This window comes from Mobula birostris, chromosome 7 (assembly GCF_030028105.1).
Source record: "Mobula birostris isolate sMobBir1 chromosome 7, sMobBir1.hap1, whole genome shotgun sequence".
Lineage (NCBI taxonomy): Eukaryota > Metazoa > Chordata > Chondrichthyes > Myliobatiformes > Myliobatidae > Mobula > Mobula birostris.
The window spans coordinates 72,211,368-72,224,573 of record NC_092376.1 but is presented as its reverse complement, the minus strand read 5'-3'; the positions used below and the strand labels follow the sequence as shown (position 1 = coordinate 72,224,573).

Below are 13,206 nucleotides of genomic sequence, written 5' to 3'. Positions count from 1 at the left end.
CTTTACATGGGAGATAAAGCATAGAACAGTACAGTACAGGAACAGCCCTTTGGTCATGATGTTGTCCAGGTCAAACTAATTAAATCAGGATTAAATGTCTAATTAATCTAATTCCTTCTACCTACACAATGTTCAAATGCCCCCATTTTCTACACATTCATGATGTAAGAAACTCTTAAACACCTCCATCATGTTTATGGACGGGAATAAACAGTTGATATTTCAGGCCAAGACCTTCCATCAAGACTAGAAAGGAAGGAGGCAGAAACCAGAAGGTGGTGGTGGGGGGGAAGGGGAAACTAGTACAAGCTACCTTAGAGAATCGGTGTTATCGCTTTCTAGGTGATCCTTTCTCATTCTTCTGTTCTCGGGGTAATATAAATCCAATTTCTCCTCACATCAGTCCTACCATCCCAAGAACTGATCTTATAAACCTTGGTTGCACGAGAACATCCTTCTTCAACTAATGAGATGAAAAATACAAAGAAACCTCCAGATGGAATTTCACAAAGGCCCTGGGGAGCTGCAGCAAAGACCTGTAATGAAGGCTAACATGCAATTTGCATTCCTAACGAGCTGCTGCACCTGAATGTGTGCGTCTTTCTGAATTCAGAACCAAACTGGATAACTGCACGTTTATACACATTATAGTAAACCCACTCTATAACTATATTTAAAAAAATCTCTTTTCAGATTCTTTCCCTACTTTAAATTTAGTCCTTTACTGTGGATTCTAGGTCCTTTTACCTGGCCTGAATTAAACAGCATATAAACTCACTATTTAGGATAATCATCAAAATGGGACTTCTAACCAGGAAAGATACAGTAATTCATCAGTGAAAGCAGAAATAAGTATTATTTTATCATATGTTCAGTCAATTAAATTGTGACTTTACTAGTGAATCCATGAAGTACAGTGTTCAGACTCATCCCAAACCACAGAAATTCTTTGATGGAAATTGAGTACTAGTAGAAAAGGATAAACTTTGCTGCATGTAGATTTATTTATAAAAATGTGTGGTTTGCGTGGTCGATGGTTGGTTTGGGTTGTTGTCCCATCTTGGCAATTTACTTGCAAAAGTTTTGTCACCATACAAAGAAACATCATCAGTGCTCTGTTAATCATGGTGTGTCCTCCAAATGCTTGGCCATTATATACTTATCAATCAGCCGATTGCTCATCATTGCTGAATCATAATTGTGCTGTAGGGAGGAGATTTCATTGCTGATTGGTTGTGTGGTGAACTTTGAGCGTTGTGCTCAGGAATTTTGCCCGCATTGGCTCATAAATAGGATAGCGGTTTACATGCAACACACATCAAAGTTGCTGGTGAACGCAGCAGGCCAGGCAGCATCTCTAGGAAGAGGTGCAGTCGACGTTTCAGGCCAAGACCCTTCATCAGGACTAACTGAAGGAAGAGTGAGTAAGGGATTTGAAAGTTGGAGGGGGAGGGGGAGATCCAAAATGATAGGAGAAGACAGGAGGGGGAGGGATGGAGCCAAGAGCTGGACAGGTGATTGGCAAAAGGGGATACGAGAGGATCATGGGACAGGAGGTCCGGGAAGAAAGACAAGGGGCGGGGGGGAACCCAGAGGATGGTTTACATGTCTGTTTATAGATTTGTTCACGGAAAACCATACTTCTAAGAATTCTGTTGCATGCCACGTATTTGCTTGCCCATGACCTTCACTGATGCCCAGTTGAATTTGTGCCCCTCTCGATCTCCACGGGTAGAGACTAGGGAGAGTTGGTCATGCCACTTGACAGCCAGTTGATGTTCATGGGTCCTTGTGGGTAGTTTTCTCCAAGTTTGGCCAATGTAATATTTGCTGCAGTCCCCGCAATGGATTTTGTAGACCACACTGGTCTTGTCCAATGGCTAGGTTCATCTTTTGGTCTGCAAAGTACTCTCCTCAAAGTTGCTGTTGGCTTACGCATAACCGAAATTCTATGTCCTTGGAGCAATCGGGCCATCATCTCCAAGATATTTCGAATGTATGGAAAGCCAACTCATTTGGTTACTGCATTGTCAACTTTGCAGGCATCTTCGTATGAGGGACTGCGGGTATCCATTTTGTGCAAATATTACAAACAGATGTTTCTCGTGTGTCTCTGCTCTTCCTGTGTTCACTTGGGTGGCTGCTGTGATAGTTTAGGATCTGATCTGTCTGTGTTCCTTTGCAAAGTGCCATCTGTGTTCCTGCTGACAAGCACATCCAAGAATGCTCGCTGGATGCTCTGTGCTCGGTAGGATGTATTAATAGGAACAAGTCTCCAATCCAAAGGCAGCAATGGGAATTCTACTAAACAGGTGCTCAGCTGGCTTTAAAAGTGTTACCCGTACACATTTCTGGGAGAAGTAGAATGGCAGTGCTGAACGAGGAACCCGTAGTAATTAATATCTCAGCATTTTTCTACCACACCCACACAAGTGACAGAACGAGATAGATCTTCAACCATTCCAGGAGAAGAGGTGTCTGGGGTGGATAGGGACTTTGACTATGCTGGCTGCTTTACCGTGGCAGTGAGAAGTGTAGAGGGAGGGCTTATTCTATGATGGGCTAAGCTGCATCCACAACTTTCTGCAATTTCCTGTGATCTTGGACAGAGCAATTGCCATACCCAGCTGTGATGTATTCAGACAGGATGCTTTCTATAAAAATTGGTGAGGGTCAATGGAAATAGGCCGAATTTCCTTAGCCTTCTGAGAAGTAGAAACCCTGGTGCAGTTCCTCGGCCATGGCATTTACATGGTTGGAGCAGGAAAAGTTATCGGTGATGCTTACACCTTGGATCCTGAAACTTTTATCGATCTCCACCTCAGCACCACTGATATAAACAGGGTTGTGTGGCCCAGCCAGCTTCCTGAAGTGAGGAAGGAATTGAGTAAGGACTTTCACTTGCTTCCTGCGAGTATTCTGCTCATCTGCTCAGGAGGATAAATAACATCAAGGTATAGTGGTCGAAGAATCAGAGCAGATGAAGAGCCTTCCCTCACTTGAGAAATCAAGTATTATAATGTGAAGCACGGTAGAGGCAAAATTGCCCATATGTACAGCAAGAGTCCAAACAAGACCACAGCAGTCCGGTCATAGCGCAAAAAAAAAATTACCAAGCAAGAGTAATATTACTCGATATTTTGCTGTATGAATATACATTTGCTTCATTTAACAAAATTAAACAGATTTGGAATGGTAGTGCAACTGAACAAAGATTTTCTGAATCCTACTTGGACAACAATGCCACAAAACAAAACATTTAATTAAGGCTTTTTCTTCCTCAATATAGAGGTTATATCCAGGTTTACTCATATCTTATAGTGAGAGCCTCCATCGGTCAGAGTTGACCATGGGTATTGCACCCTAGCTTTCTAGATACACAAACCTGGGCAGTACAATATGGAGAGTAAGCTGCTGCCCACGTAGCAAGCTTCCCCTCTCCACGCATCTGATGAACCCAAAGGAACGGCAGAGACCGATACTGTTTAGTACCAGCAGTGTCGCAGGAGTTGCCAGTCAGCGTTGAACCCAATGTAGGGCTGCCTTGGGACTCCAGCTCTGGATTTTTCCCTCAGGGTTTACTCTCGAAGCCTTCCCCATGAGTGGGTATAGCCACAAGGCAGCGGAGGTTTGAGATCAGAGTTTTCCTTCTCCTAGCTGAGCTGCCAGCCACAGCTGATGAGCCCCATCTGCCTGAAGCGACCAGTTTTAAGGCCAGTAACCCGCCTTTGCTTCTTCTCCTGTCAGCAGAAATGGTTCCGCCAGGCTCAGTAGCTAAGCCACACGTGAAGGCCAGGAGCTGGACTTGGGTGTCAGAGGCTATTTGAGGTGCACGCCATTGGGAGTATTTAATAGGTAGTGGGACCTTGTCCCCATTACTACCCCCGACTATATCTTATAGTAGAAGATCTTATAATCTTACAGTAAAAGATCTCGTATCTTATAGCAGAAGCTAAGGCATAAAATTGGATTTTAGCAGTGATACACATCACTGATCCATTACGCAAGCTTCCAAATGATTACATTCTACTAAGTCAAAAATGAAGGTGTTGCATCACGTAAAACTGATGCATACTGTAGACAAGCAGCAAGATTCCAAACATTCCCAAAACTATCACTGCCGCATTTAAAGATCATACAAACTCTAAATCATCTAGGAAATGTGGAGTCCATTTGACATATCTGACAAAAAGAAAATGATTCATCCATGCTTAAAACATTGTTTACCTGGGCAACAATTGCTAGCATTTTTATGCTTTTCTTAGTCATATTACAAGAAGTGACAGCAGCTGGTTGCTAATCCAGATATGAATTAAGAAAACAACTCTGGGCAAGTTTGTTTTTTTCGGCAGTCAGGTCCACAGTTCCATAATTGAAGGGCAAAGAACAGAAAGAAAAAGTGGGACAGTCTACATCTGAGATTCCAAGCTTAATAGGACCATTAGATATAAGAGCAGAATTAGGCCACTTGGCCCATTGAGTCACCATGGCTGTTCCTCTCAGCCCTAATCTCCTGCTTTCCCTCCATATCCTTTCATGCCCTGACTATTCAAGAATCTATCAACCTCTGCCTTAAATATACATAAAGATTTGGCCTCCACAGCTGCCTGTGGCCATGAATTCCACAGATTCACCACCCTCTGGCTAAAAAAATTCCTCTTCATCGCTGTTTTAAAAGAACGTCCCTCTATCCTGAGAGTATGTCCTCTGGTCTTAGACTCCCCCACTACAGGAAACATCTCTCCACATCCACACTACCAAGGCTTTCGATAGGTTTCAATCAGGTCACCCCTCATTCTTCTGACCCAGAGCCATCAAACACTCTTCAAATGATAAACCGTTTAATCCTGGAATCATTTTTGTGAATCCTCTCCAGTTTCAGCACATCCCTTCTAAAATATAGGGCCCACAACTACTCACAATACTCAAAGTGAGGCCTCACCAATGTTTTTTACAATCCCAACATTACATCCTTGCTTTTAATCAGCATCACTCAGACATCATCAAAATGTTATTCCAAATACTGCAGCGTTTTATAGTGGAATTGGTTCATGTTGACCCCATTATGCCAGGAGCTTGCTCGCATTATTCCTCAGTTACAGCACACAAAAAATGCCAGTATGAAATAATTATCAACCTGATAATGAAATTAGTGGAAGATGCAATGCAGGTGAATGGAGATCAAGAGGGAAATGATCCACACATTTAAAATAAACTCTGGAACATTTATGGTGCACGGAATTAACCTTTGAGATAGGGAAAGTCCTTTGATTCCAATCGTACTATGAAAGACACCGTTAAAAAATTAGCACAACAGCAATACACCAGAAGGTACAAGCAGAGTGTGCAGTTTCTGCAAACACTGCTGGGTTAAAATTCTCTAGGATATAAACCATAGTGTGCTCTCAAAAACAAATTGCACAGCTCAACCTTCCTGGTGTAAGAACCCAATGTTACTCACAGTTACATTAATTGCGATACCAACCTATGGATTTTAGTTAACGGCAAAGTGGGAGGAATTTAAAACAATTGCATGGACTGTTTTTCCATGCAGAATAGTGTAACTGCAAAACCTTGGCTCTGAAACGACACAGGCACACTATATAATCTCACAAACACTGCATTCAATGCATTGCTGCTGCAGTGAGTAATTGGGAAATGTCGATGGCAAGAGTGATCATTCAGATTTAAGACTTAAGGCACAAGATGATCTGTCAGAAGGCAAGTAAGGAATTAATTAATCAGAAGTGTATAGAATGGCCCAGCGTGAATTGAAAATGGTTAAGGTCAAAACTGTACTGCTAGTAAAGCAGAATAATGATTGCACTTCCATTAGTAAGGTCAGATTAGAATGTTTAGTTTGCTCCAAAGTCCAGAGAAGCTTTCTTTCGCCCAAGAAGAGACAGATTTACTCTGTTCAAAAAAAAATATTGTTTACCTGGGCAACAGTTGCCAGCAATTTTGTGTTTATCTTAGTCATACTAAAAGAAGTGACAGCTGGTTGCTAATCCAGATATGAATTTTTTAAAAAAACTCTGGGGTGGCTTGTTCTTCAGCAGTCAAGTCCACAGTTCCACAATTAAAATGCAAGGAAAAGGGGGACAGTCTACATCTAAAATTCCAGTTTAAAAAGAAACAAGTACATCATCCTAACACAAGGAAATCTGCAGATGCTGTTATTTCAAGCAGCACACATAAAAGTTGCTGGCGAACGCAGCAGGCCAGGCAGCATCTCTAGGAAGAGGTACAGTCGACGTTTCGGGCCAAGACCCCTCGTCAGGACTAACTGAAGAAGAGCTAGCAAGAGATTTGAAAGTGGGAGGCAGAGGGGGAGATCCGAAATGATAGGAGAAGACAGGAGAGGGAGGGATGGAGCCAAGAGCTGGACAGGTGATTGGCAAAAGGGATATGGGAGGATCCTGGGACAGGAGGCCTAGGGAGAAAGGAAGGGGGAGGGGTGAAGCCCAGAGAATGGGCAAGCAGTATAGTGAAAGGGACAGAGGGAGAAAAAGGAGAGAGAAAAAGTATATATATATATATATATACACACACACACACACATATATATATATATATAAAAATAAATAAGGGATGGGTAAAGAAGGGGAGGAGGGGTATTAATGGAAGTTAGAGAAGTCAATGTTCATGCCATCAGGTTGGAGGCTACCCAGACGGAATACAAGGTGTTGTTCCTCCAACCTGAGTGTGGCTTCATCTTGACAGAAGAGGAGGCCGTGGATAGACATATCAGAATGGGAATGGGACGTGGAATTAAAATATGTGGCCACTGGGAGATCCTGCTTTAAGGCTGTCCTGCTACCAAATGATACAACGGCCCTTATCTGACAAATCCATGCCCATCTCTTTCTCTAACTAAGGCAGATAGAAGCCAAGTATAACGAGTAAGATTGGCTAGTCAAATAATATTTGGACTTCTCATCAAGAGAACTTATACATTGAGTAATGTCTGTCCCCCAAAGCCATTCCAAAAAAACTGCAGTTTTATGAAAAGACAAAGCTTTGAAATAAACGTTGTACCTTATGAAGCCACAGTGGTAAATGCTCCGAATCATTCTTATGGGAAGGCCGATGCAGTGAGGCCCAGCAATAAGCATCAACATAAGCTGCTTGTCGCCAAGAGAATGAACTTGGAGAGAAGCAACTGATTTGGGTACCTATCACAAAAGAAGAAAAATATGTGAACATATATTCATTTGATACAGAAAATGAAACCATAGGCAGATTACTTGTGGCAGATCCACTCTGTCACGTTACCCTCCCCTCTCTTCTGGTTTACCCAAGTCGGGAGTGATAGTCCACAGTGACACTCAAGCTGCCCGCTGTGTGACGAGTGTAAAGTAGGAGGGCTGCAGGGCTAGATACCATAAGGTAATGCAAACATTTTTATCTTCATGGTCAGGATCCAGGTCAAGGCGTGGTGGTCTGTCTCCAAAATGAACTCCTGGCCAATAATGTATTGTCTAGGGCCCACCTGATAGCCAGTGCCTCTTCCTCAACAGTCGAGTACCAAGTTTCCCAGGGTAGCAGCTTCCTACTCAGGTATAAGACAGGCCTCTTGTTACCCTCTTCTCTTGGGGCCAAGACAGGTCCCTGCTCCAGAAGTGTCCACTTGCACCAGGAAGGACTTATTCAAATTAGGACTAACGTGTACCGGTTCTTCACAGAGTGCCCCCTTTAAAGTTGCAAAAGCTCGTTCACACTCCTCTGTCCAATGTAGAGGATTCTTTGCGGACTTTAAGGTGAAATTAGTTAGAGGAGTTGCCACTCTAGTAAACTGTGGTATGAAACACCAAAACCATCCAACCAGTCCAAGGCCTGACTTGGTTCTCTGTGCAAGGGCGGGTGCTGTCTCGAATTGCGTGTACGTTTACTCACAGCTGCTGTCCTCTGCTGCCATGGCTGGGTCGAAACTGGCCAGAACCCACCCCCGCATTCAGGTAATGACGAGCCAGCTAGGTCGCAGCTAAGCAACCCAGTCAGATGTCCGTACATGGGTACAGGAACATGAACCTGCAGATGGCTCAGATGTAGCCCAACTGGCTCCAGAGTACCCGAATGTCTGGCGAGGGGTGGTCTGGCTGGAGTGTCACTGTTGGTTATTACTCCCGTTTACCCTCCTTGGGTAAACCAGAAGAGAGGGGAGGGTAACGTGACAGAGTGGGTCTGCCACAAGCAATTCTTTCTCTCTGACCGCCCCCGCCCCCCCTCCAGTGGCCCCGTAATTCTCATTCTCCCTGTCTGGCAGTGCTGACGTTATTCTTATCAGGTGTCATGTGGGCACTTGTGTTTGCACAATCCAGGACAGTGTATACTTTGGCACATCCTGTATGCTGTTGCTTCCAGTTTCAGGGAGGGGAACCTGAGTGATGGGTGGGGTGTCTTAAAAAGTCCCTGTCTGTGGCGGCACACACACGGCGCTGGCTCACTGGAGGAGTTTATTTTGCAGGATGAGGAGAGTGCCGGCTCCTGGGAAATGGTCAGTTGTTGATTGCTTTTGTTGCACAATGTCACTGTGACGAATGTATCTGTGGACAACTGTGGCGTGGCATGTTTCTTCAGACTGACATTTGGAGCTATAGTCCTAAAGATTTGATGGTGTATCTCTGTATTTTCTTTCTTGTCATTTTGCCATTTGTTTTCACTGTAAATACTTCACTTTTTTCTAATTTTTTTTTTCTTTTACCTCTGGCACACAATAAACACCTTTGCACTGAATGAACACTTGTGGCCTGCCATCTCATCTTTAAAATCCATACCTTCATAGGGGCATGTCACCCTCACCAAAACCCACAGTGTGACAATGACATATGTGAACGATGATAAACCTGATTCTGATATGGGTCTCTATTGTGGACTGAGAGTGGGAAGGGAGCAGGGAGAGGGGAATCATTATTGGGGAAAGGGGAAGGGAGAGGGGAGAGAGCAGGAAGCACCAGAGAATCAAATGACCTTGCTTGGTGTGTCAGCACCCACACCACCCCTTGCCCCTAGCACTCCTTCTCTGCCACACCTCTCCCATGGCGTTCCAACCTCACCATTCCCAACATCCTTTGTTCCCGCCAGACTTACAAACTCGCTCTCTGTTCCACATTGGCAAGCACTGTGCAAAGGTCTTAAGAACCCGAGCTACATCTGTGCCTTGAGACTTTTGCACAGTAGTGTAGGGGATGAGGTTGCACTTGCAGTACTGTGTACAGTATGTTAGAGAAAAGATGTGGTTAAACTGGAGTGCAGAGAAGATTTACAATGATGGTTTGAAGCCCAGGGGCTGAGTTATAGGGAGTGATTGGCCAGGCAAGGTCTTCGTTCCTTGGAATGTGGAAGAATGAGAGGAATAGGCCGATGGTAATAGTCCTTTGCCCAGTATCGGAGACTCCAAAACTAGGGGGCATTGGTTTAGGTAAGAGCAATAGAAAAGGGACATGACAGGCAACTCTTTTCATGCAGAAGGTAGTGAGTATAGGGAACGAGCTGCCAGAGGAAGTGATTGAAGCGGGCACAGTGGTATCATTGATGAAACACATGGATAGCTACCATGGTTGGCAGGGCAGGGCTTAGATGGTTAATCAGCCAAATATAGGAAACTGGGACTAGCTGTGGGCACCGGGGTACGGTCGATGGGTCTGTCTCCATGGTGTGCTGCTCAATGTCTATACTTAATCCCATTTAACTGCTATTCAATCTCTCCGCACATTTCTCTCTGTCAAATATTTAATTCCCTTTAAAGCTACTATTAGATCAATATTACATTCTGATCAGAATACAAACCAAACCCTTTTTTTGGTTAAAAAAAAAGCATTCCTTGTCAACTGCCTTAAATTTCTAACCTCTAATTATCAACCCTTCAGACATCTTTTCTAACTCTGTCTAAGTTACTTGTGATTTTAAACACCACTCCTTATAGCCTTCTTTACTAGAAAGAAAATTGTTCGCTTCTTCAGTCTTTCCACAAAACTTACTCCGTCTGCCATCTCCAAATCCTCATGTCATGTGATTCAGAAACAGACAAAATGCTCCATGGATAGCAGGGGGACAGAGTGAGCAGTTTTATGCATTCATAGTGTAATATTTTAGCTTTTCTTACAGCGCAGTAATAGGCTCTCCTGGCCTAACGAGTCCAATTACACGCATGTGACTGATCAACCTACTAACCTGCACGTCTTTGGAACTGTTGCCAAAAATCAGCTGGGGTACTATAGTACTTAGAACTACTACGTTCTAAGGAGATATGCTATATACCAGAGACACAACTGAGAGCATCCTGATTGGCTGCATCACTGCCTGGTATGGGAACTGTACTTCGCTCAGTCGCAGGGCTCTGCAGAGAGTGGTGCGGACAGCCCAGCACATCTGTAGATGGGAACTTCCCATGATTCAAGACATTAACAGAAACAGATGTGCGAAAAGGGCCCGAAAGATCATTGGGGACGCGAGTCACCCCAACCACAGACTGTTCCAGCTGCTGCCTTCTGGGAAATGGTACCGCAGTATAAAAGCCAGGACCAATAGGCTCCAGGACAGCTTCTTCCATGAGGCCATCAGACTGATTAATTCATGCTGATACAATTGTATTTTTATGTTATATTGACTGTCCTGTGCACATACTATTTATTATAAATTACTATGAATTGCACATTTAGACAGAGACGTAACGTACATGAAAGATGTAAGTAATGAAGTCAAATCAATTCAATACTATACCACGGTAGTGTAGTGGTTACTGTGATGCTATTACAGCTCGGGGCATTCCGGAGTTCTGAGTTCAGTTCTGGTGCAGTCTGTGGGATGCATGGGTTTTTCCCAGGTGCTCTGGTCTCCTCCCACGGTCCAAAAACTGGGTAAGTTAATTGGTCATTGTAAATTAATCCGTGATTAGGTTAGAATTAATCGTGTTTGTGGAAGTTTGCTGAGGCAGTGTGGCTTGAAGGACCAGAAGGGTCTACTCCGTGCTACATTGCTAAATTTTAAACAAAACGGATAAACCTTCAGGAATCGCATTCTATATCTTGCACCACATGCCAAGTGGTTAAGGCGTTCGTCTAGTGATTTGAAGGTCGCTAGTTCGAGCCTTGGCTGAGGCAGTGTGCGTGTCTTTGAGCGAGGCACTTAACCACACATTGCTTTGCAACAATACTGGTGCCAAGCTGTATGGGTCCTAATGCCCTTCCCTTGGACAACATCGGTGGCGTGGAGAGGGGAGACTTGCAGCATGAGCAACTGCTGGTGTTCCATACAACCTTGCCCAGGCCTGCGCCCTGGAAACCTTCCAAGGCACAAATCCATGGTCTCATGAGACTAACAGATGCCTATATAAATCTTGCTCCAGTCTAGAAAACAACCATTCACCACTGGTCTCTGGCTGTCAGATTTTTTTTTAAAAAATACAGTTTTTATCCATAAATGTACTACCTCTTCATAAGACCAAGATATTTTATTAAACACTAGTTCATATCCATAATATCAACAGCACTCGCCATGTCCATACCAAATGTTTGAAGAGCATTGCTGTAAGAAAGCTGTGCTGAATCTCCTTCATTAGCCCACGCTGGCTTAACTGAATGCTAATATTCTTTCGTAAGTTGTTCTTGAACCTTTCCCACTATCAACATTGAATTCTACCTTTCTTGCTTTTTTCAACAAGGGTGTAACATACTTTGACATAAACCTTGCCTCCATGGAGAAGGAACTGAAGATTGTGGTCAGAATTGTGGTCAGGATCGAAACAATTTCTAATCTTAGTTCCCCAAGTAACTTTAGAAAATGTGACTTGGCTACTGAATGAATTACTGGGTTTTCAGACCCCGAGCAGCCGCTCTCCCCCGGATTCGAAACTGCATTCTCGCCGGCATTGCTTAAACACATGCCTGTGAGCAGCCGTTTGCAAGATGAGTTCTATGGTATCGGAAAAGCCTAAAAGAGCTCGTAAGGGTATTATGCTTAGCATAAAACTAGACATAATTAAGCGTTTCGATCGTGATGAACAAAGTAAGGACAACGTGAGTTTGGCTTGTGGAAGCTGACGAACATGATGTTGAAGAGGTTTTGGGATCCCATGACCAAGATCTGATAGATGAAGAGCTGATGCAATTGGAAGAAAAACAGGATAACAATCAAAACTGAATTCATTAGTGAAATGAACGTGAAGCAACTGCGTGAGATTTTCGCTGCAATGATAAAGTACGACTTTAATTTTGAAAGGGTACGTAGGTTTAGGGGATATTTGCAAGATGGTTTGAGTCCTTACGAAGAACTGTGTGATAGAAAAATGCACGAGGCTCAGCAATCAAGCAAGCCTTCCACATCAGCCACAGCAGACGACGAACCTCGACCTTTGACATCGAGGCGGGCAGTCATAGGAGAAGATGAGCTGCCTGCTCTAATGGAAATAGACGACAAGATGACACCCCAGTGTCCCACCACCCCAACCCCCAGGCCACGGACAGATACCGATTTGCAGAGAATGCAGCAGCAGCTGGGAGACACACAGCACATCTTTAAGAAAAAAGCCGAAATAAACATGCTAATTAATTAGGTGCCGCCCGACACATAATTGTCGGCCCAGATCAGAGATGACGCAATCAGAAATCGGCACTGATCCGGGCGGCACCTAATTAATTAGCATGTTTGTTTCGGCTTTTTTCTTAAAGATGTGCTGTGTGCCTCCCAGCTACCGCTGTACCCCAGCATGCTTCGCGGATCGGTATCAGTTGGTGGCTCGGAGGGTAGGGGGCCACTGCACCACCCCAACCTGCGACAACTCAGCCTAACACACCATCATCAGTGTGCTCGGCGCTGTCCCGATTCTGGTTAAGTGATACTACACTGTACATACATTATTTCTACTTTATATAGGCTGTGTATTTATCATATCATTCCTGCTTTTACTATATGTTACTGTTATTTTAGGTTTTATGTGTCATTTGGCATGATTTGGTAGGTTATTTTTGGGTCTGCGAACTCTCACAAAATTTTCCCATATAAATAAATGGTAATTGCTTCTTCGTTTTACGACATTTCGGCTTACGAACCGTTTCATAGGAACGCTCTACCTTAGGATGGCGGGGGAAACCTGTACTTCATTATTTTCCATAGCTTTGGAATAGTCTTCGTCCTTGGGAAATTATAATGCAAAATATTCATTTAGTTCTATCAGCCCTATTCTAGTTGATTTTCATTTGGCTCCTG

General features: G+C 43.8%; 1 protein-coding gene across 1 annotated transcript in view; it reads right to left on the bottom strand.

The window, feature by feature from the left end:
- The window catches only part of panx1a (pannexin 1a), a 40,750-nt gene that overhangs the window by 14,716 nt on the left and 12,828 nt on the right, over positions 1-13,206 (bottom strand). Inside the window, exon 2 of the mRNA XM_072263395.1 lies at positions 7,039-7,175. Within this exon, the coding sequence (XP_072119496.1) occupies positions 7,039-7,175 (137 nt within the window). The remainder of the gene's footprint in view (positions 1-7,038; positions 7,176-13,206) is intronic.